General features: G+C 54.5%; 1 protein-coding gene across 6 annotated transcripts in view; it reads right to left on the reverse strand.

Annotated features, from left to right (window-relative positions):
• Window positions 1-26,613, reverse strand: part of HVCN1 (hydrogen voltage gated channel 1) — a 34,627-nt gene extending 8,014 nt beyond the window's left edge. Inside the window, exons 1-4 of one of the 6 annotated variants that reach the window (XM_044775896.2) lie at window positions 26,589-26,613; window positions 26,024-26,105; window positions 22,048-22,087; window positions 3,750-4,028 (exon numbers count right to left, since the gene is read on the reverse strand). In XM_044775896.2, the coding sequence (XP_044631831.1) occupies window positions 3,750-4,028; window positions 22,048-22,068 (300 nt within the window). In that variant the 5' untranslated portion in view covers window positions 22,069-22,087; window positions 26,024-26,105; window positions 26,589-26,613. Of the gene's footprint in view, window positions 1-3,749; window positions 4,029-14,213; window positions 14,354-16,237; window positions 16,366-22,047; window positions 22,088-25,837; window positions 26,106-26,368; window positions 26,444-26,588 lie in introns of those variants that run through there. The other 5 variants (XM_044775894.2, XM_070516030.1, XM_070516033.1 and 2 more) reach the window with 5 other exon arrangements.
• Window positions 26,614-27,479: the final 866 nt, after the last annotated feature.

A 27,479-nucleotide genomic window follows, 5' to 3' on the forward strand; every position in this document is an offset into this window, starting at 1 on the left:
TCTGTGGAGGGGTCCTGACCTCTGAAAGTTACTCTGCCATCATCCTGGCAGTGTCTGCAGCTTCAGCTCGAAATTCAGTTCAGGCCTGTGTAAGAACGGACTGTTGAACCTTTTGACCATTTCAACTTGTTGCTAATCATTTCAGTAGTTACAGTATTCGATGACACGGTTTATTGTGAGAATTGCACAGCAAATTGCTTTGTAATGAAGTTTTCACACATGTCCAAATTCAGTAGCTTAATCAAGAGTCAAGCCTCTGGTGGGCTTTTTTCCTTTTCTTTCGTCACCCTTGGTTTTATTTTAGAGCTAAAGGGATCTGAGCACCCATCTGGTCTAAAACCAAGGCACAGAGATATAAAAACAGACTGAGTATTAGCCATAAAAAGGAATGGAGCACTGACACCTGCTACAACGTGGATGAACCCAGAAAACGTCATGCTCAGTGAGAGAAGCCAGACACACAAGGCCATGATTCCATGTATGTGAAATGTCCAGAACAGGCAAATCTAGAGACAAAGCTGATCAGTGGTGGTCGGGGGCTGGGGGGCTATTGTCTGACGGCTGCTGGGTCTCCTTTGGGGGGATGCAGACATTATGGAACTAGACAGCGCTGATGTCTGCACAACATTGTGAAGGCGCTAAGTGCGTGCCACTGAATCGTTCATTTTAAAATGATTCGCTAAGTTACGTGAATCTTACCTCAGTTAAAAAGAGACAGACAGAACCGCAAGGCCTCAGCCCAACCCTGGCCTCTCTGAAGGAATCCTCAGGCCCTGAAGCTGCCCGTTCACAAGGCTGCACTATTTCTGAGGAGAGTCATGTCACAAAGAAGAATGCTGAGAATCTGCAGCGAAGCTGGTTAATTCCAAATCCTCGCCTGGCAAAGACGGCCGGGCCTGGTGGCAGAGGGCCAGGCATGGTGGGGGCCCGCCAGTCCTGGGCCGGCTCCTGGCTCCACCGTGTGCTTGGACCCTGGACGCTCCTCTCACTCCTGCTGAGCCTCGGCCTTAGTGCTAAAACAGGGGTGGCCACGTTCTCCACCCCAGAGTGACAGCGAGAGCATTCTGTGAGAGACTGTGTAAAGGGCCTTGGCCAGGGCCTGGCCACAGCGAGCAGGTGATAGAGGTGGAGCTCCTCGACCTTCAGGCCTGTCCTCCCCTGGCTCAGCTACCCCGGCCGTCCGCAGTTCCACAGAGGCCTGACACAGCCCACATGCTCTCCCTTGGTTGTGCCATCCCGTGTGAGAAGTGACAGCAGTTAGCCATATATTATGTCACCTTGGCTGCCTCAAACCATGGGAATGGGTGGAGATGGCACCCAGGAAAGAGATTCCAGAATCTTCTTGTATGCTGATTCTGCCAGCAGAGACCAAACCCCTGAACCCACACCCCCTGCTCCAAGGTGGCCTCCTCGCTTCCCCTCTGAGCCCTCCTACAAATGTGGTCGCATCCCCCTCCCACCCAACACTCAGAACCTTCCGTGACCTCCCACTGCCCAGAGATGACCTTCTAGCGCCTCCTCTCTTGCCAAGCGACCCCTCTTGCTATACACAAGCCATGCTGACCCTCCTCAATTCCCGGAATGCTACAGACCCTCTCCCACCCTGAGCCCGTGGCAAACATGCCCCTCTGCCTGGAACGCTCCCTCCTGCCCAGGCTTCGGGGCTCAGGGGAAGCGTGCGCTCCGCCGTCTCCCAGTCCTCCATCACGCCTCCCTGGCCCCAGGGGTCTCAGGCCCCCTCTGTTTCCCCGCAGAGGGCCTCTCTCCACTTGTAACCAGCATCCAGCTGGGCGATTTCTGGAAAGCCTGCCTCTCCGCAGAGCATCGCTCCTCAGTGACTGAGAGCGGAGACGTGTCCGCCACACTCCCAACTACACTCCCTGCACACAGTAGGTGCTAAGAACTGATTGCTGAGTGAGTGAATAAACATCTCTACCTCTGTCACGACAGTCTTCTTTCAGTATGAGAGTCTCTGGGGGGGTCCCCGCTCAGGGCGCCAGCCCCAAGCCACGTGGCCTGGGGGGCCCAGCCAGGAGAGGGGGCCGCCCCCTGCAGCTGGAAGGAAGCTGCTCCTTCTCCTGCTTCTGAAATTGAGGGTTTGGGATTTCAACCCCAACGACTTAATGCCAGGTTTCCGTTCCTGTCGCAGCCGCAGAGGACAGCGCTGAGCGCAGGAGTGCGGGGTCGTTCGGCCTGTGTTGTTTCCCTAAGCCACATGAGAGTGAAAAAAAGACCAAAATAATTTGTTTCTATTTTACCCTGGAACAAAGTCAGCGATGGGAGAGGCAAGGGCTGTTTCTCTCTGCTTCCAGAAGGGAAATCGGCTCTAGCAGGGGCTGGCTTATTCTGGTCCGGGAGGACGCCTGCAGCAGGGGCCCCGAAATGGCTCCGTTTGGGAACTGGGCTGACCAGGGGCTGCGGGCTTCCCTCCTGTCCCTGGGCCTCCTGCTTTCCCCTGAGGCTTGGCTCGTGCTTTCTGACCCCTGCTCGTCCCCCTCAGGGCTGGGCCGTGGGGTTCAGAGGGGCTGGCCAGACTCAGCCTACATCTGTCCAGAATTGGAACATGTTGGGGAGCCGGCCTGGTGGCACAGCGGTTAAGTTCGCACGTTCGCTTCTCGGCGGCCGGGGGTTCGCCAGTTTGGATCCTAGGTGCGGACATGGCACTGCTTGGCACGCCATGCTGTGGTAGGCGTCCCACATATAAAGTAGAGGAAGATGGGCACGGATGTTAGCTCAGGGCTAGTCTTCCTCAGCAAAAAGAGGAGGATTGGCAGCAGATGTTAGCTCAGGCTAATCTTCCTCAAGCAAAAGAAAAAAAAAAAAAAAGAATTGGAACATGTTGGGACAGACACTGAACGCTGTGGAAAGTTCCGTTCCCTTTGAAGCCCGCGTCTCCCTCTCACGTTCTCCCCACACCTGGAGGTGGGCGGCGGGTGAAGCCAGGCAGATGTTTCTGGCATCACTCCACAAAAGAAGAGACTGAGGCCCCCATGGCGATGCCTGTGAGGCAGGGGTCCCTCCTGGCCTTTTTCAACTCAGGGGAGGCACTCAGCATTTGCTGAATGAATGCAAGAATGTTTTTTCTGCCTCCAACGTTTACCCTTTAATTTACCTTCTGTGTGTATGTGGTAAAATTCGCATAATGTAAATTTACCCTTTTAACCATTTTTTAAAAGTTGTCATAAAGTTCAGTGCCATTAAGCACATTCACAGGCTGTGCAACCGTCAGCACTCCGTAGTTCCGGAACATGTGCATCACCCCAAATGGGAGCCCTACATCCATTACGCAGTCACCCCCTCCTCCCTCCTGCCAGCTCGTGGTGACCATCGGTCTGCTTTCCGTCTGTATGGATTTATGTATTCTGGACGTTTCATATCAATGGAATCATAAAGCGTGTGGCCTTTGTGTCTGGTGTCTGCCACACAGCGTCGTGCTGTCAGGGTTCCCTGACGTTGCGGCAGGCGTCGGTGCTCCCTTCCTTTCCCCAGCTGTGTGCGGCTAGTTTCATTTATCCGTTCATCGGGACTTGAACTGACTTTTGGATTATGGCTTATTTTACCCCTGACAACACTGGACCTGCCCAGGGTACCCAGGGGTGTGTGGGGTGCCCGGCACATGGTCGGCGCTCGGGAGACATCTGTGCAACGAGTGAGGCAGTGGCAGACGGGCCCCCAGCCGGCCTCGTGACTCTCGCTGACAGCTCTGCCCTCTCCCCCGCCCCGGGCATCTCGGGCCTCTGCCCACCTACCTGGAACCTGTGGCAGCTGAAGAGCTTCCTCAACATGGTTCTGAAGTCCAGGGGCGGCCTGGGCGCGGGGACCCGGGCCGCGGTCGGCTCGGCAGCTCTGCCCTCCTCGCCGGAGGCGGGGGCCGGGGGCGCCTGCTCCTCCTCCTCCTCCTCCTCCTCATTCTCCCACTTCTTGTAGTTGATGTTCCAGGTGTGGTAGTCGTCCCCAACGACGGTGAAGTGTCTCAAGAACTTGCTCATCCTCTCGGCGGGAGCCACCTTGGGCCTGCGGGTGACTGTCTGAAGGGAGGGGACAGAGAGTGAGCATGCGCTCAGGTAGGGTGGCCTCAGAGCCTGTCCAGGCACTCAGACCCCACGTCACCCTGGTGGGGGGACCAGGGCCCTGGCTGGGCCGGGCCACAGGGTAAGGACAGAGCACCGTGTGAAGGCAGCGACCGTGAGGTCACGGTGGTTTCTTGTGCTTTTATTTTGGGAAGCCAAGGTCTCAGTGCTGGTGAGGCAACAGGAAACCCCAGACCCATCAGGCCTGTCGCCGGGGTCTGGTTGGCAGTAACCAACGGAATTGGCGCAGCAGCCCGGTCGCAAAACACCCACCGCAGGCCCACGTGCAACTCCCGGAAGAGCAGCCCCGCGGTTCAGAGACATCACAACCTGACAAAGCGGAGGTGAGAGTTGGCGGGGCTGCGGGGAGGGGAAGCCAAAAGTAAAAGTACCCAGAGTTTCACAGAAAAGTGAAGGCCTCCCTCCCACCACAGACCAGCCCTTGACAGGTGAGCGGCAAGTGGACTTTTCCTAAGCTCAGCCAGTGCTGTTCAAACACACTGTGGACGGTTCTTTAAAGACACATGACTTCAGGGGCCGGCCCCGTGGCCGAGTGGTTAAGTTCACGCTCTGCTTGGGCAGCTCAGGGTTTCACTGGTTCGGATCCTGGGCGCGGACATGGCACCGTTCATCAAGCCATGCTGAGGTGGCATCCCACATGCCACAACTTCTAGACCCACAACTAAGAATATACAACTATGTACTGGGGGGCTTTGGGGAGAAAAAGGGGAAAAAAAATCTCTCTCTAAAAAAAAAAAAGAGACATAACTTCAAAGCAAAAAGCAAGTAATCCTCCCCCTTTGACGAACTTACCCTGTCAGATATCAAATTTTTTATGAAGTTCAATAATGAAAGCTTTCGCGTATGCGTATAAGAATAGGTGATGTGATCAGTGGAACAGGAAAAGAGAGCCCCAAACAGACCCGGGTCCCTGTGGGAACCTGCAGGTGATGATGGAGGTCAGATCAGTGGGAAAAGGCTAGAGGTTAGGGCAGCTGGCTGTCCCAAAGGAAAAAACAGACCCCCACCTCATACCACACGCAGAATAAATTTCAGATGCACTGACATTAACATAAACACATATAAATGTAAAAAAACCTTTAAAGTCTTAGAACAAAACGCAAACCAGTATCTTCATGACCTTAGGCTAGGGAAAGTTTGCTTAATAGGACACAGAATACAAAAGAAATGGATAGATTTGACTCATCGACACTAAAAGCTTTTATATTTTACACACACAGACACACACACAAAACACAGCCCTACAAAGTTAAGACACACCACAGATTGGGAGTAAATATTTGCGATGGACTTAATAGACAAAGATTTAGTGTCCAGAATATATAAAGACATGTTACAAAAAAGAAGAGACAACTCCAAGGCAAGCTAGGTGACGGATATTAACAGACAGGTCATGTCAGAGGAAACGCAAATGGCCAAGACGCTCAGCTTCACTAGTGCTCAGGAAAACGGGAATTGAAGTAACAATCGTACACCTTTTCACTGCTCAGACTGGCAAGAATGTTCAGGTGTATGACAGCAGGTGTTGGTGAAGGTGCGAAGCAGTGGGGTCTCTCCGACACTGAAGACAGGCACGGACACCGGCACCACCACTTTTGGAAGCCATCCGGCATTGTTTTGTCAAGTTGAAGTTGTGCGTATTTTTCTTAATCATCTAGTGATTCCATCCCGAGAGAGGCTCCAAAAAGGAGCTCGCCCACATCTGCTTAAATCAGTGAGATGTTCAAGAATGTTCACCTCAGTGGTGGGAGACAGAGGAACGCATCTTCTCTATTCACGTGATGGAATACTAGGCAGCAGGTAAAACGAATGAACTAATCTCTGTGTATCACCGATGACATCCACATGTTCCTGCGTGGCAGCACTGAGCATAGCGGATCACTCCTTTATTCACACACTTCCTTCATTGGCTTCTGAGATTCCACACACTCCTGGTTTTCCTCCTCCCTCAGTGGCTGCTTCTCACCAGTCTCTTTGGCTGGATCCCTTAAGAGGAAGACCTTCCTTTTAAGCATTGGCACTCCCAGCCTCAAGCCTATGACCACCTCTCTTCTCCATGCCAAGCCATGGATAGCTATCCATCTCTACGCTGAAGATGCTCAAACACTATCTCCACTCCCCATCTCTCACCTGAACTCCAGACACGATGCCCAACTGTTTACAGGATGTCACCCTTAGTTATCTAATGGCTCTCTTATCCCTAGCACGTCTGAAGCAGAATCATTCATTCCTCACCCAAAGTTTCCCCATCTCACTTCATGGCGTTTCATTTGTCTGCTTTCTCAGGCCAATAACCTTGGGTCATTCTTGATCCTTCTCTCTCTCACTCAACATTTGCCCAACGGTGAATTCACTGGCTCTGTGTAGTTTAAACTACATTCCGAGAAAGACTCCTTCTCCATCTCCACTGCCCTTGGGTCAAGCCAACCATTTCTTGCCATCTCTTGCCTGGCAGCCTCCCCGCCTCCTCCCAGTACCCATTCTGCATGCAGCAACTAGACAGAACTTTCTAAAACATAAAGGAGGCCACAGCATGCCCTTCCCGAAAACCCTCAAGTGGTTTTCAGCACACTTGGTCCCTCTCCCTGGGATTCTCTTCCCCCGGACATCTGCTTGGCTCACCCCTTCACTCAGGTCAGGCTGCTGTGCACATGTCACCCCTTCTGAGACCCTGTCTGGTCACCCTCCCCTGGGCTCACCGCAACCCCTTCATTTTTCTTTATTGCACTTATTCCTGTCTGACATTATGTGTGTAATGTTTATCTGTTTGTTATCTGCCTCCCCTACTAGAATCTAAGCTCCATGAGGGACTTTTTCCATCTTGTGCAATTGGATATCCAGTGCCTTGCACTTAATAGAAACTCAAAAACACTCAAATATTTAAGTGACTGAATGAATACGGCCATGTGGGTAGATCTTAAAAAATATATTGAGTATAAAAGGAAGATATAGGGGCCGCCCTGTGACTGAGTGGTTCAGTTCGCGTGCTCTGCTTCAGTGGCCCAGGGTTTAGCCGGTTCGAATCCTGGGCGCGGACATGGCACCGCTCATCAAGACATGCTGAGGCATGGGGCTGGCCCGGTGGCACAGCAGTTAAGTTCGCACGTTCCGCTTCTCGGCGGCAGCCCGGGGTTCGCCAGTTTGGATCTCGGGTGCTGACACGGCACCGCTTGGCAAGCCATGCTGTGGTAGGCATCCCACATATAAAGGAGGGGAAGATGGGCATGGATGTTAGCTCAGGGCCAGGCTTCCTCAGCAAAAAGGGGAGGACTGGCAGTAGTTAGTTCAGGGCTAATCTTCCTCAAAAAAAAAAAAAAAGCCATGCTGAGGCAGCATCCCACATGCCACAACTAGAAAGATCCACAACTAAAAATACACAACTATGTACCCAAGGGCTTTGGGTGAAAAAAGAAAAATAAAATCTTAAAAAAAAAAAAGGAAGATATAGAAGAATCTGAATATAATACCACTTAAGTAAAATTTTAGAAATACAGGCAAAATATTACTATATACTGTTTTTGGAATGAATAAAAATGTGAGTGTAAACACACGAAAGATTGAGATTTCTGCTTCTGGCCATGACAGAGTATAGTAACTGGTACCAGCTTCACCCTCTTGCTATAAACTACCATAAAACTGGATAAAATATATGAAATTTACTGTGATCCTTAAGAGAAGAGAAACAAGTGAGATGAGCCTCATGATCACCCTGGCTTTCTGCATGGGGGAACTTTTTGGACTGTGGAGGCAAAGATTATAGTTCAGGGCTCCTGGGCCTCCCTCCCTCCCTCAGGAATTTGCATGGCAAAATACCAGAGAAAAGGAAGCTGTGCAGAGAAAGAGCTCCAAAAATACGACTTTGGTTGAATTTTAAACAGCTGAAGAACCAGCAGAGATGACACAGGGCTGGGTTAGGAGATGTGTGAGTTCCAAACGGCCAGAGTAGAGACATCTCATTGAATATCCTGAGCATTTAGTAGAAATTCCAGAAAAGCCATGCCCTATACATAAACCTAATCCCAAATAAACTGAAAAATAAGCCTTAAAGAGATCAAGCTGATCCCCAAGTAAATTAACTGCCTGTTGGAACAAAACTCAAATTCTATCGGGAGGGCAACAAAATACACTCAACAACGTAGCCTTAATAATGTCCACCACACAATAAAAAATTACTAGACGATGAAGAAGCAGAAAAATTTGGCCCATAACCAGTAGAAAAATTAGCTTATTAGTTCAAAATAGACAGAGATAATGGAATTGGCCAAGAAAGACTTGAAAATAGCTATTATAAAATGTTCAAGGATTTCAAGCAAAACATGAACTTAATGAAGGAACAAGTAGAAAATCTCAATAGAGAAATGGCAAGTATAAAAAAGATCCAAATGGATACTCTAGGACTGAAAAATACATGTATGAAACAAAAAATCACTTGCACTCAACTGCTGATTAGATGCTGCAGACGGGAAGACCAGTGAACTTAAAGACAGAGCAATAGAAAACATCAAGTGGAAGCATGGCAAGAAGAAACACTGGCGGGGAAGTGGGGAAAAACAGAGCCTCAGGGACAATATCAAATGCTCTAACATACGTGTACCTGCCTGGAGTACAAAAAGGAGATGAGAAAGAGACACGGGCAGAAAAATATCTGGAGAAATAATGCCTGAAAAAATTTTCAAATTTGATGGAAACATATAAACATGTAGATCCAAGAAGCTGAGTGAACACCAAGGAGGACAAACACACAAAAGAATGGACGGGAAGGAGACACCAGCTTCACGGGGGCGGGTGCCTCAGGGAGGGGTAAGGGCTGAAAATAGAGAGAGTGAAAAAGTACTTGAATGCTATCTGAAAACATCTTTTTAAATTACAAAAAAATTTGAGGAGAATATGACAAGATGTTAATAACCATCAATTCAGGATGGTGATTACATACGTATTTGATAATATTTTTAATCTTTTATGTTTTTACACTTTTCAAAGTAAAACAATCTCTCTCCATCAGTGCACCTTTGGTGCATGCTCAGACTTTTTTTCATAACAGGTTTCATGAGCTCAGGAAAGGTTGGAGCCCAGAGAGACGCCCTGGTCTGATGTCCCCCCTCTTGCAGAGATGGAAGCATTTCAGGGATGGGTGGCCAGGCAACCAGCAGCAGTGCATTTGGGAACAGGACTCAAGCTCTGTGGCCCCCAGTCCACTGTCCTTTCCTCTGTTCTGTGGTGCCTTGTAACTTTCCAAGCTCCAAATTCGGTCAAAGGACACCACCTCTTTCACAAGCCTCCCATGAACCCCAACATTTTCTTGTTAAGTGCCCCGGGGAAGTCCCTGGCACTTCAAAGACTGCGTGGAAGGTCGTGGGTGACAGGTGTGGAGGGGGTGGTGCTCCAAGATGCTACCTCCCATGGTTGGGACTCCAGGCTGCCTGCCCTGCCCAGTCTTCCATATTGTTCTGGCACCTTCAGAGCCCCAGATTTGAGACTTCCTCAGATGCTGAGAGGCCCTAGAAGAGCTTATGACCACTGCATAACCTCCTGAGAGCGAACTTTGCGTTCTTTGCCCATCCACTTTCCTGGGGCCAGTCTCTCTTCTCCCCACCTCCACAGTCCCCTTCCTCGTCCCGCGCCGCCCCAGGCCAAGGCTCCATCCTCTCATCCAGGAAGACAGCAACAGCCTCGTTACCGATCTCCCTCCCTCGACCCAGTTCTTCCAGTGCATTCTGCACCCAGCAGCCTGAGCAGCCTTTATACACATTCACCTCTGGCCATACCACCTGATCATATCACTGCCCCCTGCTAACCTCCTGAATTAGCTCCTTTTTGCTTTTCCAGTAAAAATCCAAGATCCTTCAATTGTTATAAATGGCCCTGGGGGGGTGTGACCTCATCTCCTTCCCCACAACCTGCTCACCATACCCCAGCCACGCTGGCCACCCTTCCGTGCACCAATGCTCCCCACGCTTCCAACTCTGAGCCTTCATGTGGGCTCTTCCCTCCACCTGGGATGCTCTTCTCCCTACTCTGAGCTTGGCTTACTCTTACTCACGCTTGACGCCTCAGCTGAAATGTCTCTTCCTCAGAGAGTCCTTCTTGACCCCTAAAATCTAAATCAGACCCCGTTCTCTATGTTATAACTTTTATTCATACTCTGCTTTTTCTTTGAGATCCCTCATCACAGTCTAAGCAGAAATTTTTTTGTGTAGCCATTTACCACTTCTCTCTCTTCACTGGCGCTTAAGCTGCATGAAGGCAGGCTCTGTGTCCCCACAGTCGCATGTGGCCTTGACCTAGAGCAGAAGCCCAGCAAGTGCCTGTTGGCTGAGAGCCCTGGTACCCGTCTCCTGCCCCGGGCTGCAGGCTTGTCGCCAGCCTCCCAGGTGTCCTGAAGCCTCTGGTGGCTACCAGCCATAATGTCCCCCGAAAACCCCTCGCCTGGCAGACGGGGACCTCCTGGGCTAGTTCTCAGCCTGGTAGTGGCCTCAGGGTGCTTTGCAAAGACCACGTTTATATTTTACTGGAGAGGATGTTTTTCTTTCTGAAACCTTGAGACCAGTAAAGAAGCCACTTTCAGTAATTTGGGATGAAAATATTGACGGCACCCAGCAGAGCGGAAAACAACTCTGGTTTTAAGTCAAAAACCTGTCATGCCAGAAGCAGAAAAGGTCAAAGATGTAGCTCATGAGGAAAATGCCGTGGGCCTCAGCAACTTCACCGCCCACCCTGGACTCTCAGCTCTCAGGTCCCCCTACCCTGCCTGGAAGGACTGACTCAGTGAGTTATGGAGCGCCAACCTCTGTGCCAGCCTGGAGCGGCGCCTCCCTTAGTGCCCGTTATTATTATTATTCGGCAGCAAAAACGCTCATCTCCGCTCCTCAGACTTGGTCACCACCCAGGGCTGTCCCCCTCCTCTGTTTACTGGCCCGCTGCCTGCCGTGCCACCCAGACTTCTGTCTCATGAACGCAGATTCCCTTTGTGGCTGAAGCCAGACTGAGCTGTTTCTGTCATTTGCAACCCAGAGAATCTGGAGCAGCAGGGTCCCCGGCTGTGGACACCCCCGTCTCCATTGCCCCTGCATTGCCCCTTGCTGTCTCTTTATGTCCTGACACCACCGTACCCGAGCCCACGGCTGTGGGTCCCACCTTGACTGTCCTGCATCCTCTCACACCGCTGACCCGATTGTTTGTCATTCTCGCCTCTTGATTTTTCTCCCATTTCTGGCCAACCTTTTCAGCCTCCTGTACTGTGTCCCCGCCCCCATGCCACCGCATGTCCCTGGGACCCCAGCCCAGACCTCATCCTGGGGCAGTGCCACTCTCTCCCTTTGGTGGTCTCAGCACACCCGTGTTCTCAATGCTGCTCATGTGCAAACCGAAGTCACTAGCCCGAGCTCTACTCTCCTGCCAGGTCATTAGTTTGCTGTGACCCAAGCTGAACTAATTTCTTAGCTCTTTCCCCAATCCACTCCTCCTTCGACGTTTCCCTAGGTCCTGGCATCACATCCACCCAGCTGCCCAAGCCAAGAGCCAAAGACCATCCTCGGCTCCTCCTTCTCCTCAAGCCCCATCAATCTAACATCTGAAACACGGAGCACGCGCCATCCTCTTTTCTCCATCTAACCCCGCCCCCCCATCACCTCTTGCTGGGACGCCCACACCAACCTCATTTGGCCTCCTGCCCCCTACCTTTTCTCCACACAGCAGTGGCCAGGGTGACCTTTCTCCAGTGCCTGTCTGGCTGTGTCCCTGCTCTCACCTACCCCTCCCATCACCTCTAGTCCCCTCCCGCCTGCCCACCACAGCCTTCGAGACAGCCAAAGCCCTCTTGGGCTCCCCAGGCCCTGGTCTCCTCCCCAGGCTCCACCACACTCCAGTCACACCAAATGCACTGCCGTTCTAGAATGAACTGCGCTCTTTCTTGCTCCCAGGACTTTGCACAGCCTGTCCCCACTGTCTGGAGTACCCGTCGCCTGACTCACCCTAGTCCTTTTTCAGGTCTTACAGGGGTCGAGATTTCACCCCACCCTGGGAGGCCTTCCTTGAGGGCCGCCGCTGGGCAAGGGTCCTTCCTCTACCTCCCCGCCATGCCACTTACTAACGAGCACGGTGACATCTCGGTACCGTCTGTCTGTCTCCTGCTCTGCTCTGCGAGCTCTGGGAGAGCAGAGGCTCTGCCCGCTCAGCCACAAGGGGGGCTCAATAAATATTTAATAAGCAAATTAACAACAAAACCACAGGAGCTACCCCCAAAGGTAAACGTATGGCCTCCTTCTCTTTTGCACATGACAGGTGTTATACCAGAAGAACTACTGCCCGGGAGAGATGGGGAGAAATGAGCAAAACAACGCAGGAGAGATGGAGAGGAAACGTTCCTGCGGACGTCTGTTTTCACAGGCTCTGAAGCTGTCCTCTGTGGGGAGGAACATCCCTATTTCAGGGTCATCCAACAACCACAGAAAAAAGTACTTTCTAAGAAATTCAGCCAACTCCTGACTCTCAGGGCCTGATGTCCCTGAGGTCCCCTTTCCCTGTCCCTCCCAGAGCCTACTTTTGGGGACCTGATTTGCTTATTGATCAACACTGTGCCTCAAAGCAACAAGACACAACAGCAGCGACATCTATTGCTGCTCATTGTTTATTTTTGGTTACATTATATTAGCACACTGCTAAGTCCCTTAAATGCACTATTTCATTCTAATTCCTAACAACTCTCTGAGGTCAAGGCCATCATTTTGGGTCTTGGTGATGGAGGCGAGGTGACTTGTCGAAAGTCACGCACTTGGAAAATGGCAGAGCCAGGCTCTGCCCCTGGGCTGTATGACCCGGACCCCGGGTTTTAGAATGCGAGATCAAGAAGCGGCCGGGCAGCCAAGGGCTGCAGATCTGCCCGCGAGGAGGGTGTCGTGGGTTGAAGTGCGGCTGCCTCAAAATCCACGTCCACTCGGAACCTCAGAATGTGACCTTACTCGGAATACAGGTCTCTGCAAATGTACTCAGTGAAAGATCTTGAGATGAAATCATCCTGGATTGGCGGGCCCTAAATCCAATGACTGGTGTCCTTATGAGAGGAGAGGATACAGAGAGGAGAAGGCCACGTGAAGATGGAGGCAGAGATTGCAGCGATGCAGCCACACGCGAAGGACGCCAAGGATGCCAGCAACCACCAGAAGCTGGGAGGAAAGCATGGAACAGGTCCTTCCTCGGAGCCTCGGAAGAAACCAATGCTACTGACACCTCGATTTTAGACTTCAGGCCTTCAGAACCTAGAGAATACATTTCTGTCGTTTTATGACCCACCCCCAACTTTTTGGTTCTCTGTTACGGCAGCTCCAGGAAGCCAATACAGAGGGTACGTGCCCGAGTGTGCCCTTGACTGATGGGCAGCCACAGACCGTGTGTGCTCCCTCCTGGGCCTCCATCCTGGCCTCCAAGGAGGAAGCAGTCTCCTCCAGAGGTCACAAAACCACGGGACGAAGCCTATGTCTGCAGCCAGTCCTGGCGTGGCTGCTGCTTTTGCTCTCAGATTCCACTCCCTTCCCTCTTGCTCTCACCGAATGCCCCTAACGATCCTGAGAGTTGGGCAGGGCAGAGAGGGGAGGGCTCGCCACCTACAGAAAAGGGGAAACTGAGGCATGGGGAGGAGGGACCAAGGGCCCAGAGTCACAGGGTGTGGCAGGCTGACAGAGGCGTAGGGAAGGGGCACTCCCAGGTGCCATGTGGTGGGCACGCGTGCCCTTTCCAGGAGCGCAGTGGGGTATTTCTTCCATCTTTTTTTTTAAAGATTTTATTTTTTCCTTTTTCTCCCCAAAGCCCCCTGGTACATAGTTGTATATTCTTCGTTGTGGGTCCTTCTAGTTGTGGTATGTGGGACGCTGCCTCAGCGTGGTTTGATGAGCAGTGCCATGTCCGCACCCAGGATTCGAACCAATGAAACACTGGGCCGCCTGCAGCGGAGCGCGCGAACTTAACCACTCGGCCACGAGGCCAGCCCCTATTTCTTCCATCTTTTGAAAAAATGTTTGAGTCTCTCCAATGTGCCAGGCACAGGAGCAGAGGAGGGCATCAGCCTTAAACCAGTTTCCATCAAAATTTAGAACATCCCTATCATTTGCCCTGAGACGGGACTCACACCTGAGCACATGGACGCTCGCTGCAGTCCTGCCACAGCAGCCAGACCCGGGAGTGACCTCAGAGCCCGTCACTAACTGCACCGTGGTGGACCCACAGCACGGATGCTCCCGGCTGCTCGGCTGCGGCAACCCATGCACCTGGAGGCGCTGACATGGAAAGGAGTCCTCCATCTCTGCGAAATCTAAGTGAAAAGCAGCATGTTATGGACCAGAATGTACCACAGAATTCCATTTTTGTTAAAACGGATAAACAACCCAAATGGAAAGGTTACCTCTGGGAAGGAGGTGGGACTGGGTTGGAGGGCGAAGAGAACCATTTAATTTTTATCGTATTAGGTTTAACCATAAGAAAGAGCATTTTTGGAGGGAGCTCTGGCCCGCAGAGGACTGAGTGGAGAATGAAGCACTCGGGGGCAAGGAGGGAGAAGGAACCAATGCATGCATCACCGGGATCCCGGCTAAGAAAGCCAAAACGACGGAGCAAGCAGTGAAAAACAGAGAAACAGAAGTAAGTGGTAAAGCCAGCGTAGGAACTCGAGTCTACCAGCTCTGTTCTTTCCAAGATGCTCTGTCAACGAGGCGACAATATGGCAGAAAAGCTGATTTTTTAAAGCAAAAAGAATGATGACTTTCTAAGAGGTGGAATCCAGGTTCTGCGATGCAACCTCACCTCCCTCAACACGTGGGGAGCGGGGCCCCGCAACAGGGCAGCTGCCACCAGTCCCTGGACTGGCACCTGGGTCTTATCTTCTGGTCCAGGGGTCTTAAGACATACCCAGGCCGGGTCAGAGAAGCTGTCCCCAGGCCCACTTTTTCTCCCCCGTGGTTCCTATCACTAAGGCCCATGCATCGAGCCTCTCTACAAGCTGAGTCCCCCATTTGCCTCTGCCGTCCTCTGCCTCGCGCTGGCCTCGCCTCCAGGCCCACTCACGGGAGGATGCGCCAGCTCCTCCTGCTCGCCGGCCTCCAGCCTCTCCATCAGCAGCCCACCGCCTGCGCTGCTCGACACACACCCACGTCACTCCCTGAGCAGAAAAGACCTGAGGCAGCGGCCCCAGAAAGGCCTGCCTGGCCCTCGCTGGCATCTGGACACCTGGGTCTCGGGAGGTCCCACCACTCCCTGGTAAGAACTCGCTGTGCCTGGACAGCTCACGTCAACAACGTGGTTCTACTGAACTCCTGCTTTCCTTCAGGGAGTCTGGAATTTTCCTAAGTGCCTGGCAGATGGTGCCCACGTGACCAGCCCCCACAAGGCCCCTGGAGCTGCTAACGAGCTTTCCCAACAGACGGTTCGCACATGCAGTCAGCTCCTCGCTGAGGACTTCCGCACATCCTGGGGCCTCCGCTGGGAGAGGAATCTGGAAGCCTGGGCTGGTTTCCCCTGGGCCTCCCCTCATGCGCCTTTTCCTCTTGCTGAATTTTCTTTGTATCTTTTTGCTGTAAAAACCTTAGCCATGCGTCAAACTGTGTGCTGAGTCCTATGAACCCTCGTAGCGAATCACTGAACCTGGGGTGATCTTGGGGACCCCTGACACACTCTCTTATTTAAAACTCTTCTTTGAATTCCCACTGCTTTTAAAAATAAAGACTAAAGAGCCTTCCCGAGGCCCAGACCCACTCTGTATGCTATGGCTGGGCCTATCCTACCTCACCTCGCACCACTCTCTCTGCTCTGGCCACACTTTCTCCATTCGGCCCTTAAGACGTGACATGTTTCTTCAACCACAGGGCCTTTGCACATGTGGTTTCCTCCACCGGCAATGCTTACCCCTCTCCCACCTCATCATGTATCTTCTTCTCCTCCTTCAGGAGGTCCCTCCCCAAGCACCCAGCTCCAGGAGACTGACTGGTACCTCCCCGCTTTGCATGCACACAGGGCCCCACACCCCTCCCCTGAGGAGTCGAGTCCACCTGTTTGTGTGACTGTTCGAGCCTGTCACCCGCCGGCAGGGCAGAGACAGGGTGGGCTCCTGCTCGTGGGGTGTCCCGCACGCCTGGCGGACTGCAGGCTCCCACCAAACATACCTGGAGGGCGGAATGGGTCCCTCGAGCCAAGCTCTCCCCCGGGGGAGGTAGGAGGACTCCAGCAGCAAGCTCCCCAGCCGGCGCGGCCCCAGCCCCCGGAAGCTCGTGTTCTGAGGAATGCCTATTTTTAAGACCAAGGAAGTCTTTAAATAAGCGTGTCAGCCTTTCCTTCTCTAGGGCGGGGAGGAAGTTTGAAGTACACGAGAAAACCACCGCCACGGCTGCCCAGCTTCGGGGGGCTGCTTATGGGCTGAGGACCCCACCAGCAGCCCAGGTACCCCGAGAGCCGTGCTCTCCACCATTTCTCTCCTTTTCCTGTAGGGTCAGGATCCCTTCAGTCTTGACAGACAAATCTGCCAACCCGGCATGATGATGATCGTGAGGCTGGGTAGAGACGATGTGTGAAATAATATTTACGGTCGTGGAAATTCTAGTGATTGTAACTATCCCCAGGGTACCTGCCATGCCCCAGCTCTGTGCAAAGACTTTTAGAATACACTGCAGCAACCCCACGAGGTGGGGGCTGAACGGTCTCCATTTACAGGTGAGGAAGCTGGGAACAGAGAGGCCAAGTGACTTGCCCCAGGTCACACAGTGAGAAGCAGAGCTCGGATTGTGATGCAGGCTGCTGGCCCAGAGCCCCCTCCTCCTACACGGCCTCTCTGAACAGCCCCTGGACCTGGCTCCCAGCTGGTAGAGGCTGGGGCTGGGCAGGGCGTTCGGCCCAGTGTTGCTCAATAAAAAATACACATCAGAGGCTGCCTCTCAGGACACACCCCCAAACGCACATCCTGGAGCCAACACTGAATTACCACGTGCAGGACGCTCACACCTTCTACCTGATTCTATTTCACTTCTTAAAAGGCTGATTGCAGGAGTCACCAGTGGGCTGAGTTTGAAAGACACGGGTACGGGGAGGAGGGTCCTGCCCCGGCCGAGGGAGATGTGTCAGAGAGGCAACAGCCCTGTCCAAGGCTGTGACATCAGCCTTGTTGTCAGGGAAGCATAAGTCATGCTGTTTGTTTACGAAGGCGTAGAAAGAAAACAAAAGCATGGAAAGAAAACAACGTGGCTATCTGGCTAGAAACAGAGACCCATCGCCAGCGTCACTGGGTCACCCACTGTCTGGGCACTGCATCGGCTGCGGGGAGGGGCACAGGTGGCGGTCCGGGCGCCCCTCGTTCTTGCCTCGCGTGGTGCGGGCTGCGGTCTCCCAGGCTTGGCCCTGGCTGCACACTGGAACCCCCAAAGCTTTAACGACCCCAGCGCTGGGCGCCGGCCCCGAGGCTGTGGCCTGGTGGGTGTGGGAGAGGCCTGGGGCTGGGGTCTCCGCGTGCTGCCAAGGCCGACGCCCAGAACCCTAGATGGACCCGGGGCCTCCAGACGCCTCGGAGAAACGAGCCACAGGGCCACGGGGCCTGCAGCACGCCTGGCTCCCAGGCTCCCCGAGGTGCTGGTGACACGCAGTCACCGAGATGAGGCTGGGGACCCAGGCGGCCTCAGGACTGAGTCGCCAGCTCCCGCGCGGTCAGGGTCTGCTGGCCCCGGCACCCTGCCAAGTGCGCTCTCGGCCCGGCCCGGTGTCATCCTCACCACAAGTCTCCGAGGAAAGGTCAGAGTTCCCGGCTCCCAGAAGAGGGAAACTGAGGCTCAGAGAGGTGGGAAGGGGCGGAGGGACTCTGAGGAGGGCAGCTGGTGAGCCCTGTCAGCGGAGCTGGCCCTGACAGACCGGCTCGAGCACGGCTGAGATGGCCCCGGCTTCTCCCACAGCACGGCCGTCTTGCTCCCAGAGACAAGGGGAGCCGGGCAACCAGCAAGCTCCCCAAGGCAATCCTGCGAACGCAGCGGTTTAAAACCACCTCCACTCCGCAGGGCACCTTCCGAGAAGGCGCCTGCTCTCTGACTCAGCAGAGGCTCCTGGCCAGTCTTCCCAGCTCCCCCTGGGCTGCAGGGCCAGCCCATGTCCCGGCCTCGTGCGATGATGGACAGGCTCCCACCCCTGGAGTTCCCCGGGGCTGTCTTTGCTTCTCCATTCCATCCCTCTGCTTCCCCTGTGGCTTCTGTGTCCTCAACCCCACCCCACCCCACCTCAGCCCCTCCCCAGCGCCATTCAGACCCCCCAGACTCGCCTGGACACCCCCAGCTTCACCTGCTGGCATTCACCCCAATGGACAGATGCTGAGTCTGGATCTACGTTAGTACGACTATCGTGAAAGCACGAGCAAGAGAAAATTCATAATCCCACACACCAAACATCCTCTCTTTCTCACCTCTGTGTCTTTATAGTTACAGCCAAGGACTGCAGACAATTTGGTGTCTTCTGTCCCACTAGCTCCACGCATCACACTTGGGCCTTTCTCACGGCCCAGAAACGCAGCAAGGAGTTCACGCTCTCACCATCGCATTTACTGATTTCATTGTTCCCCACTTTTGCACCGTGAGCACCAATTCTAAGACCGCATTTTCACATTTCTGAAGTGCCCACGTGTCCTACAATGGACTGGTGTCACAGCGCGTCGCAGTCCACGCGGCCCTGCTCTCCCTCACGGCACATGGAGTAACGGTGCAGCCCCGCTCAACGGCATCGCAAGCGCTCAGAGCCATGGCTCGCGAACTGCACCGTTCCCTTCTTACGGGCTATTTCCTTTTCTGCAAGCGAGATGACCAAGTGTGATTACAAACATTTTCATGAGTCTTGACACACACTGTCAGATTTCTTTTGCGGACAGCTGTGTGGGTGGTCCAGCCCTCCCCAGATGTAGGAGCAAGCCAGTGTCACCACCGTATACCCGCTGTCGCCCTCTCCGCTTACTTTTCTGGTGTGCCTAATTTGATAGGAAGCTACAAACAAGGGGAAGTGTGAACTCTTTCTCTCTGCCTTTGACTAGTAACAGTAGCTGGAACTCACGGACGCCCGTTATGGGGTGGCAGGCCTATGCTTCCCACCCCATATCAGGCATTGTCACAACTCCACATGGTGGTGACTGTCGTCCTGCTGGAAATGCCCTTTCCTTCAATCCCATAAATTCAAATCCCCAGGCCAGTTCAGGCTGCCTCTGCAGAGCCTTCTAAGACCTTCCAAGGGAAAGGGGAACTTCTCCTCTGAACAGCAGTCCCACATTGTGTGCACTGCACCGCCACGCTCCCCAAATCCCACACGTGTCCCTTGTGAATCCCCACGCAACCTCACTTCTCTCCAGCGCCGCTTGCCTGCCAGAGGGCTCCCTGCCCGGCCCTGCTTGTCCTTTCTGTCCTCTCCATCCGTCTGCACACAGCACTAGAGACCTCTCTGAGCCCCGGCCTGGCCAGTCGCCGCCCTGCTGACCACCTTGCACCGCCGGCCCACTGCTCTTAGAATCACCACTGAAACCTCCATGTCCCCCAGGCTCTGCAGGCCCTTGTCTCCCCCCGGCCTGTGGCCCCCATGGGGCTGCCCCCGCCGGCCCCACTCCCATCCACCTGCTGACCTCTGCACAGGCTGCCTCCTCTGCCGGGATACCTTCCTCAGTCTTCCTCCTGCACCCGGCTACTCCTCTGGCTCGCCAGGTGTCAGCTCAGGGAGGCCTCCCTGATCTGAAGGTCTCAGTGGCCCCTATGAAGCTCCAAAGTTAGCCAGGGCCTCTCCTGCGCAGCACCCCCCGCCCCCAACAGGCACCTTCACACAGTTTTGTGACTTCTTGATAAGGGTCTGTCTCCCAGCTGGAGAGGAAGCCACTGGCAGGCCGGACCAGTGTCTGTACTGTGCTGCTGCAGCCCGATAGCTATGTTGGTGCCTGGCACACGGCTGGTACTTGGTAGACATTTGTTAGGGGAATGAATGAATGAATGAATGAGGGAAGAAGTCCTCCCCGGAGCCCTTGCTGCCCCGGTGCTCCCCGGTCTGCTTCCCTCCTGCCTGCAGTGGACTCTTCCTTGAGCTCTTCCCCAGGGATCTAGCCCATTTTCCCCCATTTTCGGGACGGATCACATTTGAAAGCGTTCAAGGCACAATCACAGAGTGATTAAGGGCACAGGAGCTGGCGAGGGGAGGGGGCGGTTTGAACCTCTTGCCAGCTGTGTGAGCTTGGGCCAGTTGCTAAACCTTGCTGTGCCACAATTTCCCTAACTGTAAGATGGGGAAGGTGGTCTCTCCACCACGGCCCGGGTTCATTTCCAGGTCAGGGAGCCACACCACCGTCTGCGGGTTGTCATACAGTGGTGGCTGCCCGTTGCCGTGATGCAGAAAGCTATGCCGTGGGTATGTCAAATACCAGCAGAGTCATCGATGGTGGACAGGTTTCAGCAGAGCTTCCAGACTAAGACAGACTAGGAAGAAGGAGCCAGCCACCCACTTCCGAGAAAACTGGCCATGAACACACTATGAATAGAGCAGAACATTGTCTGATACGGTGCCGGACAGGGAGAGGACGGCGCAAAAAGACCAGGTGGGCCCCGCTCTGCTGTCCACAGGGTCCGACTAGCAGTCGGCATCGACTCAACGGCACTAACAACAACAAAGATGGGGGAAATAATGGTACTTAATTCACAGGGTTGTTTGTAGGACTTAAAAAAACAAATACCTAGTGGCCAGCCCGGTGGAACAGAGGGTAAGTTTACGCGCACCGCTTCTGCGGCCCAGGGTTCGCGAGTTCAGACCCCAGGAGTGGACATAGCACTGCCTATCAAGCCATGCTGTGGTAGGCGTCCCACATACAAAGTAGAGGAAGATGGGCACGGATGTTAGCTTAGGGCCAGTCTTCCTCAAAAAACAAACAAACAAAAACGAATACCTGGAAAGTCCTCAGCACACGCCTGGCATTTCAGTAGCTGTGAGTCGTTCATGTTATTATCACTATTACCACTGCCGTCGTGTCTCATTAACTCAAAGGTGCATACTTCCCCATATTTCAGCATTTCTGAAATCAGAATTGCTGGCCTCGTGTGAAGTGCCCTTGGCCATTTCCCCTCCTACGTCGTAAAAAGCTCTACAATCAGAACAGTCTCACAACTAAAGGGGTCGTCAATTTGCTGAAGTACAAAGTCACCACCAGCATCACCCCCTGGTCCTGCTGACCCTCACATTTGCATTCGGGACTCTGCCCGAATCACCTGCTGCTCCCCTGAGCTCCCAGCACAGCCCCGACGGCTCTGCCTCCCGGGCCCCCGGAACCTCCAAGTGAGCAGTCGAGATGGAAGGCAACACTGCTCTCCACCTTGTCCCCACCCTTCACAACCGATGTCCCCCAAACCCAACAGACTCACACCCCAGATATCAGGACCGTGGTCTGGGATGGCAGCACCATGCAGGAGGCAAAGCCCTGGCTCGGGGGTCAGGCCAGGCTGAAATCTCATTTCCGCCACTTCCCACCTGTGTGATCTTGAGCCAGTGGCTTCACCTCTCTGTACCCAAGTGCCTTTATCCGTAAAATGGGTGGTAGGGAAAAGCCCCTTACGGGCTCAGTATTGGTCCAGCGTTCTGAGGCCATGCTTTCCTTGACCTTTCTTGCCAAGCCTTCAAGAACAGGGCTGGTAAGTAATTTTGTCCCCATTTTCCAGATGAGGAAACTGAGGCTCAGGGAGGTGAAGGGCCTGGCCTAAGGGCACACGGTTACTAAAACGCAGAGCTGGGAACTGAACGGCCTGCCTCAGATCATCAGGCTCTCCTGAGCTTACGCGAGCTCCTTCTGCAGGCTCCGCCTGTGACTTTAAACACTTTGGGACGGCGGAAACACCCCGAACAGGCGTTGCCTCATCCTGTTAGAAACACCCAACAGAATTATCTTCCCGAGGCTGGGAGGTCCTCCGGCGCTGCTGGCCCACAGATCAATTACCTTGTCATCCCAGGCGGCCATTCTCCTGTCGTCTCTGGATCTGCAAAATAAGAAGATGCTTGTCCAGATATGTCACCCTGCTATTGTCTCAGGATGCGCTTTGCAATCCTTTCTTACAAACTATTTTTAACTTGCTTAAGTGTCTGAACATAATACAAAGTTCAGAGGGTACGTAGAAGGACTGGATCCCGGGTATATAGCCCAAAAGAATTGAAAACAGGCATCCGAACAAATAGCAGTCCATCGATATTCACGGCCAACAGGCGGAACCCACCCGAGTGCCCGGTGATGGATGAACAGATAAATCAAAGACGTCATATCCGCACAACGGAACGGTACCCAGCCATAAAAGAAATGAGGCACCGACCCCCGCCACACCGTGGACGAGCCTCTGAAACATTACGCTGAGTGAAAGAAGCCCTTAGCCGCCAACGCCACATACTGTACGATCCCACTGATATGTAAGTCCCGAATCTGCGAAGCTGTGGGGACAGAAAGCCGTGTCGTGGTTGCCAGGGCTGGGGCAGGGGGTCGAGGAGCGACTGGTTAGTGGGTTCGGAGTGATGAAAATGTTCTGGAACTAGACACACGTGGCAGTTTCATGACATCAGCAGTGGACTAAATTCCACTGAATTGTTCATTTTAAAATGGTTAATTTTATGTTATATGAATTTCATTCCAATTTAGAAAAAAAAAGACATTGCAGTGTTGCGGCTGCTCTGGACAGAAGCGAAGAACCTCAACGTGCCCCCACGGGTCTGGACAAGTGGGTTAGGTAGGCCTGAGCAGCGGCCGAGCCTAGGGCTGGCGAGCGCCCCCTGTGACGAGGAAAGACGTGAACAGTGCAGTAAGCCAAAAGCCCCACATCACAGCAGAGTCGTGCAGTAGGACCCTATCCTCATGAAAACATTGCATTTGCACTTTTTTCTTAAAGTCTGTGAGGATATAGCCAAGGTCTGAACTATTGCAGTGACTATGTATTATTTCTTAAAAATTATTTTTAATGTAGGTGACACATGCATGTAGCAAAAAGCCTTACTATAAAAAGATATACTATGACCAGGATGCCTCCTTCCCGCCCCCGTTCCTGCACACACCGCGACTCTCACCGCTTTCCTAGGGAGCCATCGGGGGTGTTCCACACCTCCGCAAGCACACACGTACATACTCTCTTTTTTATTTTTTAAACAAATGAGAACCCACACACTGCTCCGGGCCCCGCTTATTTCCCTTTAGGGTGTGGCAGGCTGAATACTAGCCGCCAAAGACGAGCACGTCTGAATCCCAGAACCTACCAATATGTTACTAGATGTGGCAAAAGGGACCTGACAGATCTGATTAAATTAGGGGTTCTGTGATGGCGGGTTGTCGGGATGGACCCAGTGTAATCAGAGGGGTGTTTATAAGCAAAGCAGGAGAGTCAGAGCCATAGGAGGAGCTGTGAAGGCTGGAGTCCGAGATCTGAAGATGTCATACTGTTGGCTTTGAAGATGGAGTGAAGGGGACACAGTCAGAAAGAAGAGACTCCTGGAGCCTCCAGGAGGAATGCAGCCCTGCCCCAACTTGACTTTGGTCCACGGAGATGGATTGTGGCCATCTGACCCCTGAACTGGAAGACAGTAAGCTGATGTCGCTTGAAGCCAACAACCTGAGAAGGCTCACGCAGCCCCTCAGAGGTCGTTCTGTATGGGGCGCTCCTTGGAAGGACTGCACGGGATGCCCCGTGGGGACGTGTGCAGTCCCACCTGCGACCAGCATTTAGACTGCTGCCCCATGTTCCCATGAATAACCCTGCACACCGTGTGCTACTTTTCTCATTAAAAAAAATTACCATTTTGAAAAAAATATTCACAAAGATGAAAAGAAAGTTCTTTCTCTCCCCATAGTACTCTGCGGAGAGTTTCTTGCTGGTTGACTGGCAGAGCAGCTCCTGCAGCCAGCGGAGCTCAGCTCGAGCTGTTCCTGTCCCAGCCCCCCAGGGCCCACACCCTGCTCTCACGGGACGGGCTCAGGTGGAACCATCACCACCAGCGAAGGGGAATGGAAGAATTAGGGCACCCTGGAGATTTCCCTCCTTCACCAGACAGGAAATAGAACCAGCCCGATGTAGGAAAACACCCAGCTTCACTAAGGCAAGCAACAGAAAATTTACACCTACTGTGACCTCCCCATTAAACTAGACAAAGCAAATAAAAATGGAAAAACCCAGTGCTTTTGCGATACGGAAGCTCGCACGCACTGCCGGGGCCGATGTTTCTGAACAGCCACCTGGTAAGAAGTGGCGAGGCCCCCAGGATGATCACACTTGACGTGAGCAGTTTGGGAACTATATCTCAAAGAAGTCACTTGAGAGCAAAGGGACATGTGCCATTTGCACCCCAACGTTTAGAGCTAAGCTGGGGATTATGGGCGGAACTCGGAAACAGCCCACAAGCCCCGCTTTAGGGAAAAGCTGAGGAAGGCAGCGGGCTGCGAGGGGCGATGACAGTCCTGAGGTCTATGCAGAGATGCAGAAAGCACGCTGTTAAGCAACGAGAAGTAAGGAAAGCACACTCCAAAGGTCGCACACACCGCTTGCAAATGTACAAAACCAGGCACTGTGCTGGGCTCTGGGGATCCATAGTGAAGAGGCAAGAACGAGGTCAGGGCCCTGGCAGGCAGACACTTTAGCCGAGGAGACGAACAAGGAGCCAAGGAAACACACGAGCAAGGCCACATCACCCCGGGCTAGGCGCGGGAGAGGGAAACACAGGAGGCCACAGGGAGCAGGAGAGGGCGCCTCTGCAGGCGGTGCTCTCGGAAGACTTCTGCGCAGGTCACTCTCACGACGCCCCTGAACCGCAAGGAGGTAAGTCACAAGAAGACGGCAGGGAAGAGCATTCCCGGGAGAAGGAAGAGCGTGAGCACAGGCCGAGAGAGCAGAGAATTCAGGCTGTCCGAGGAGGAGGGAGGGAGGCCCATGTGGCTGCAGGGGGCAGCTGAGGGGAGGACGGGGCAGGAGACGAGAGTCAAGAACCAAGCAGGCCCCAGTCGCCTAGAGGGCTTGGTAGACAATGCTGAGGGGTGGGGTGGGGGTCGATGGGGGGGATGCAGAGGAGCGGCCAGATTCAGGATACACCAAGGGGTAGGACGTGCTGCTGGCCCAGAGACGCGGGATGGGAAGAGGAGCAGGCTTTGGAGTAGGAATACTCTGGGTTTCCTCCTTCTTGTAAACCAGTCAAGGGGAGAGCGGTTACTGGGGGGGCTGCAGAGCCGTTCTAGAATTGCGCAAGCGTCAGCCCAAAGATTTTCAAAACCCTGCCCCTCCCAGCCTTTCCCCCAGGGAGTCAGGGGGAGAAGTTGCTGCCTCCAGCCCTGGTCTTACTCAAGAAGCACCAGCTGCTGGTGGGGCTGTCCGGAAACGCTGCAGATCTCAGATAGCCCTGACCACCCGGGGTGAAGGTGTCCAGGCCAAGAAGTGCTTTCCGAGGGCGGGGACAAGGGTGGAGGGGCCCGGCTGGCTTGGCAGTAATCTTGGGCTAGGTGTTCGGCTAAGCTTTTACACCGACCACCGAATTCAACCTTCCCAGCCATTCCATGGGGTAGACACTGTGCATAACCCCGTCGGACAGACAAGGAAACCGAGGCATGGAGAGGTGCAGTCCTGTGGCTAAGCCCGCGAGAGCCCCCTGTACCCAGTGGAGGTGCTGGGTAGAGGCCTGGGAGTCCGGGAGGGGCCGCACTGCTCCCCACCCCTGTCCAGAATCTAACCTGGCCCCAGCCCCCCAGCTTGCTCTCGGGCACCCCTTACCCAGGCGAAGGATTTGCTGCCCTGGAGGTTCTTCCTGCAGGGATGGGCAGCCTGGCTCCTTGCAGCCTCCTCCTCGGGGTACCCAGCACTGCCTTCACCCCCACTTCTCTCCCTGCAGTCTTCCTAGGGGGCCCAGGCGGGGCAGGGTGGGGGCATGGATGAAACGACTTGGGGGTTCACACTGACCGGGTGTAAGTTCTGGTTCTGCCTCCTTGGCTGTGTGAGCCGCGGCAAGCGGCTCTGCCTCTCTGAGTCTCGGCTTCTTCACCTGTAAGAGGGGACAAGGATGGTACCTGCCTCACCTGTCGCCGCTGCGCGGTGCGGTGGTGGACGGCTCCCGGCCCCGGTGAGCGCTCCACGCACACCGGCGGTTCGTATCAACGCTCCCATTTTCAAGGGAAGGTGGCCGAGGCCAGGAGGGGCTTCCCTCCCGGTGCCGCGGGTCCCGCGTGCCGCGTGCCGCCCCCCGCCCCGGGCTCCGGTACCCCCTGGGCACGGCCGGGGTCCCGTCCTCGGAGGCCGAGCACCTACCCTGCGCCCGCCGCCCGGACGCCCGCCGACTGCGAGCCCTGCGCCCGCCCCGCCCGCGCTTCCTCCCGCCCCGCCCCGCCCGCCCCGCGGGGTCCCGGCTCCCGCCCGCGTCCCGGCGCCCCGGTCCCGGCCCGTCCGCGGGCCTCTGGCTTCCCCGCCGGCCCCTCCCGCTCCGCAGGCCACAGCCCGGCCTGGGCCTCCCGCCGCCCCGCAGACGGACAAAGGTCCCGCCTGGAGCCGATCGCGAATCACGGGAATGCTGGCCCCACGGCCGAGCCGAAGGGAAGGATGGGAGGAGGGAAGCACTTCCTTCCTCCGGCGGGGCCGCACGAGCAGGGGAGCGGGGCTGCTCCTGGCGGCCCCCCAGGGCTGAGCACTCAGGGGCGGCGAGCAGCTGGCTTGCCCTGCGCGGTGTCCGTCAGGCAGGGGGCAGAGGCTGGGCCCAATGTCCTAAGCGGGTGGCCAGCACTGAAACTGTCAGGGTGCCCCTGGGCGAGACCCGAGGTGGAGAGGGGGCACCCTGCTCCACGGCTGGGACTGGCAAGAGGGAGCCTTCTTGCCTGGAGCCTGAGCTCCTCTGTCCTCCCTGGGAGAACTCCTACTCACCTGCGGGGGCCCAGCCCTATGGCCCTCCCCTGCCTGCCCTCCCCTGCCCGGCTTCCCCAGACTCTGTTCATAGCTCATTTCTGGAGCTGTTCACACCGTGGAGTCAGTTCCCTTAGCCTCTGTCTTCCTGAAAGACCACTTGTCCCAAATTTCAGAAGGTGGGGGCCGTCTCCTGCACACCTCCCGCTCCTGGTTCAGCTGGGCCGGGCGTCTCCATTCCTTGGAGCAGTTGGTTTCCTGCTGCTGCTGTAACAAGCCACCACAAACCTAGTGGCTTCAAACACACAAATGCGTTACCTCAGGGCTCTGGAGGCCAGAAGTCCACACGGGTCTCGCTGGGCAGAAATCAAGGCGTTGACAGGACTGGGTTCTTTCTGGAGGCTCCAGGGGGCCCCCTCCTTGCCTTTCCCGGCTTCTGGCCTGCATGCCTCCGCTGCTGGTTGCATCGCTCCGACCCCGCTTTCATCATCGCGTTCTCCAGAGCTGACCCTCCTGCCCTCCTGCC

The sequence above is a fragment of the Equus asinus genome, chromosome 8 (assembly GCF_041296235.1).
Source record: "Equus asinus isolate D_3611 breed Donkey chromosome 8, EquAss-T2T_v2, whole genome shotgun sequence".
Taxonomy (NCBI): Eukaryota; Metazoa; Chordata; class Mammalia; order Perissodactyla; family Equidae; genus Equus; species Equus asinus.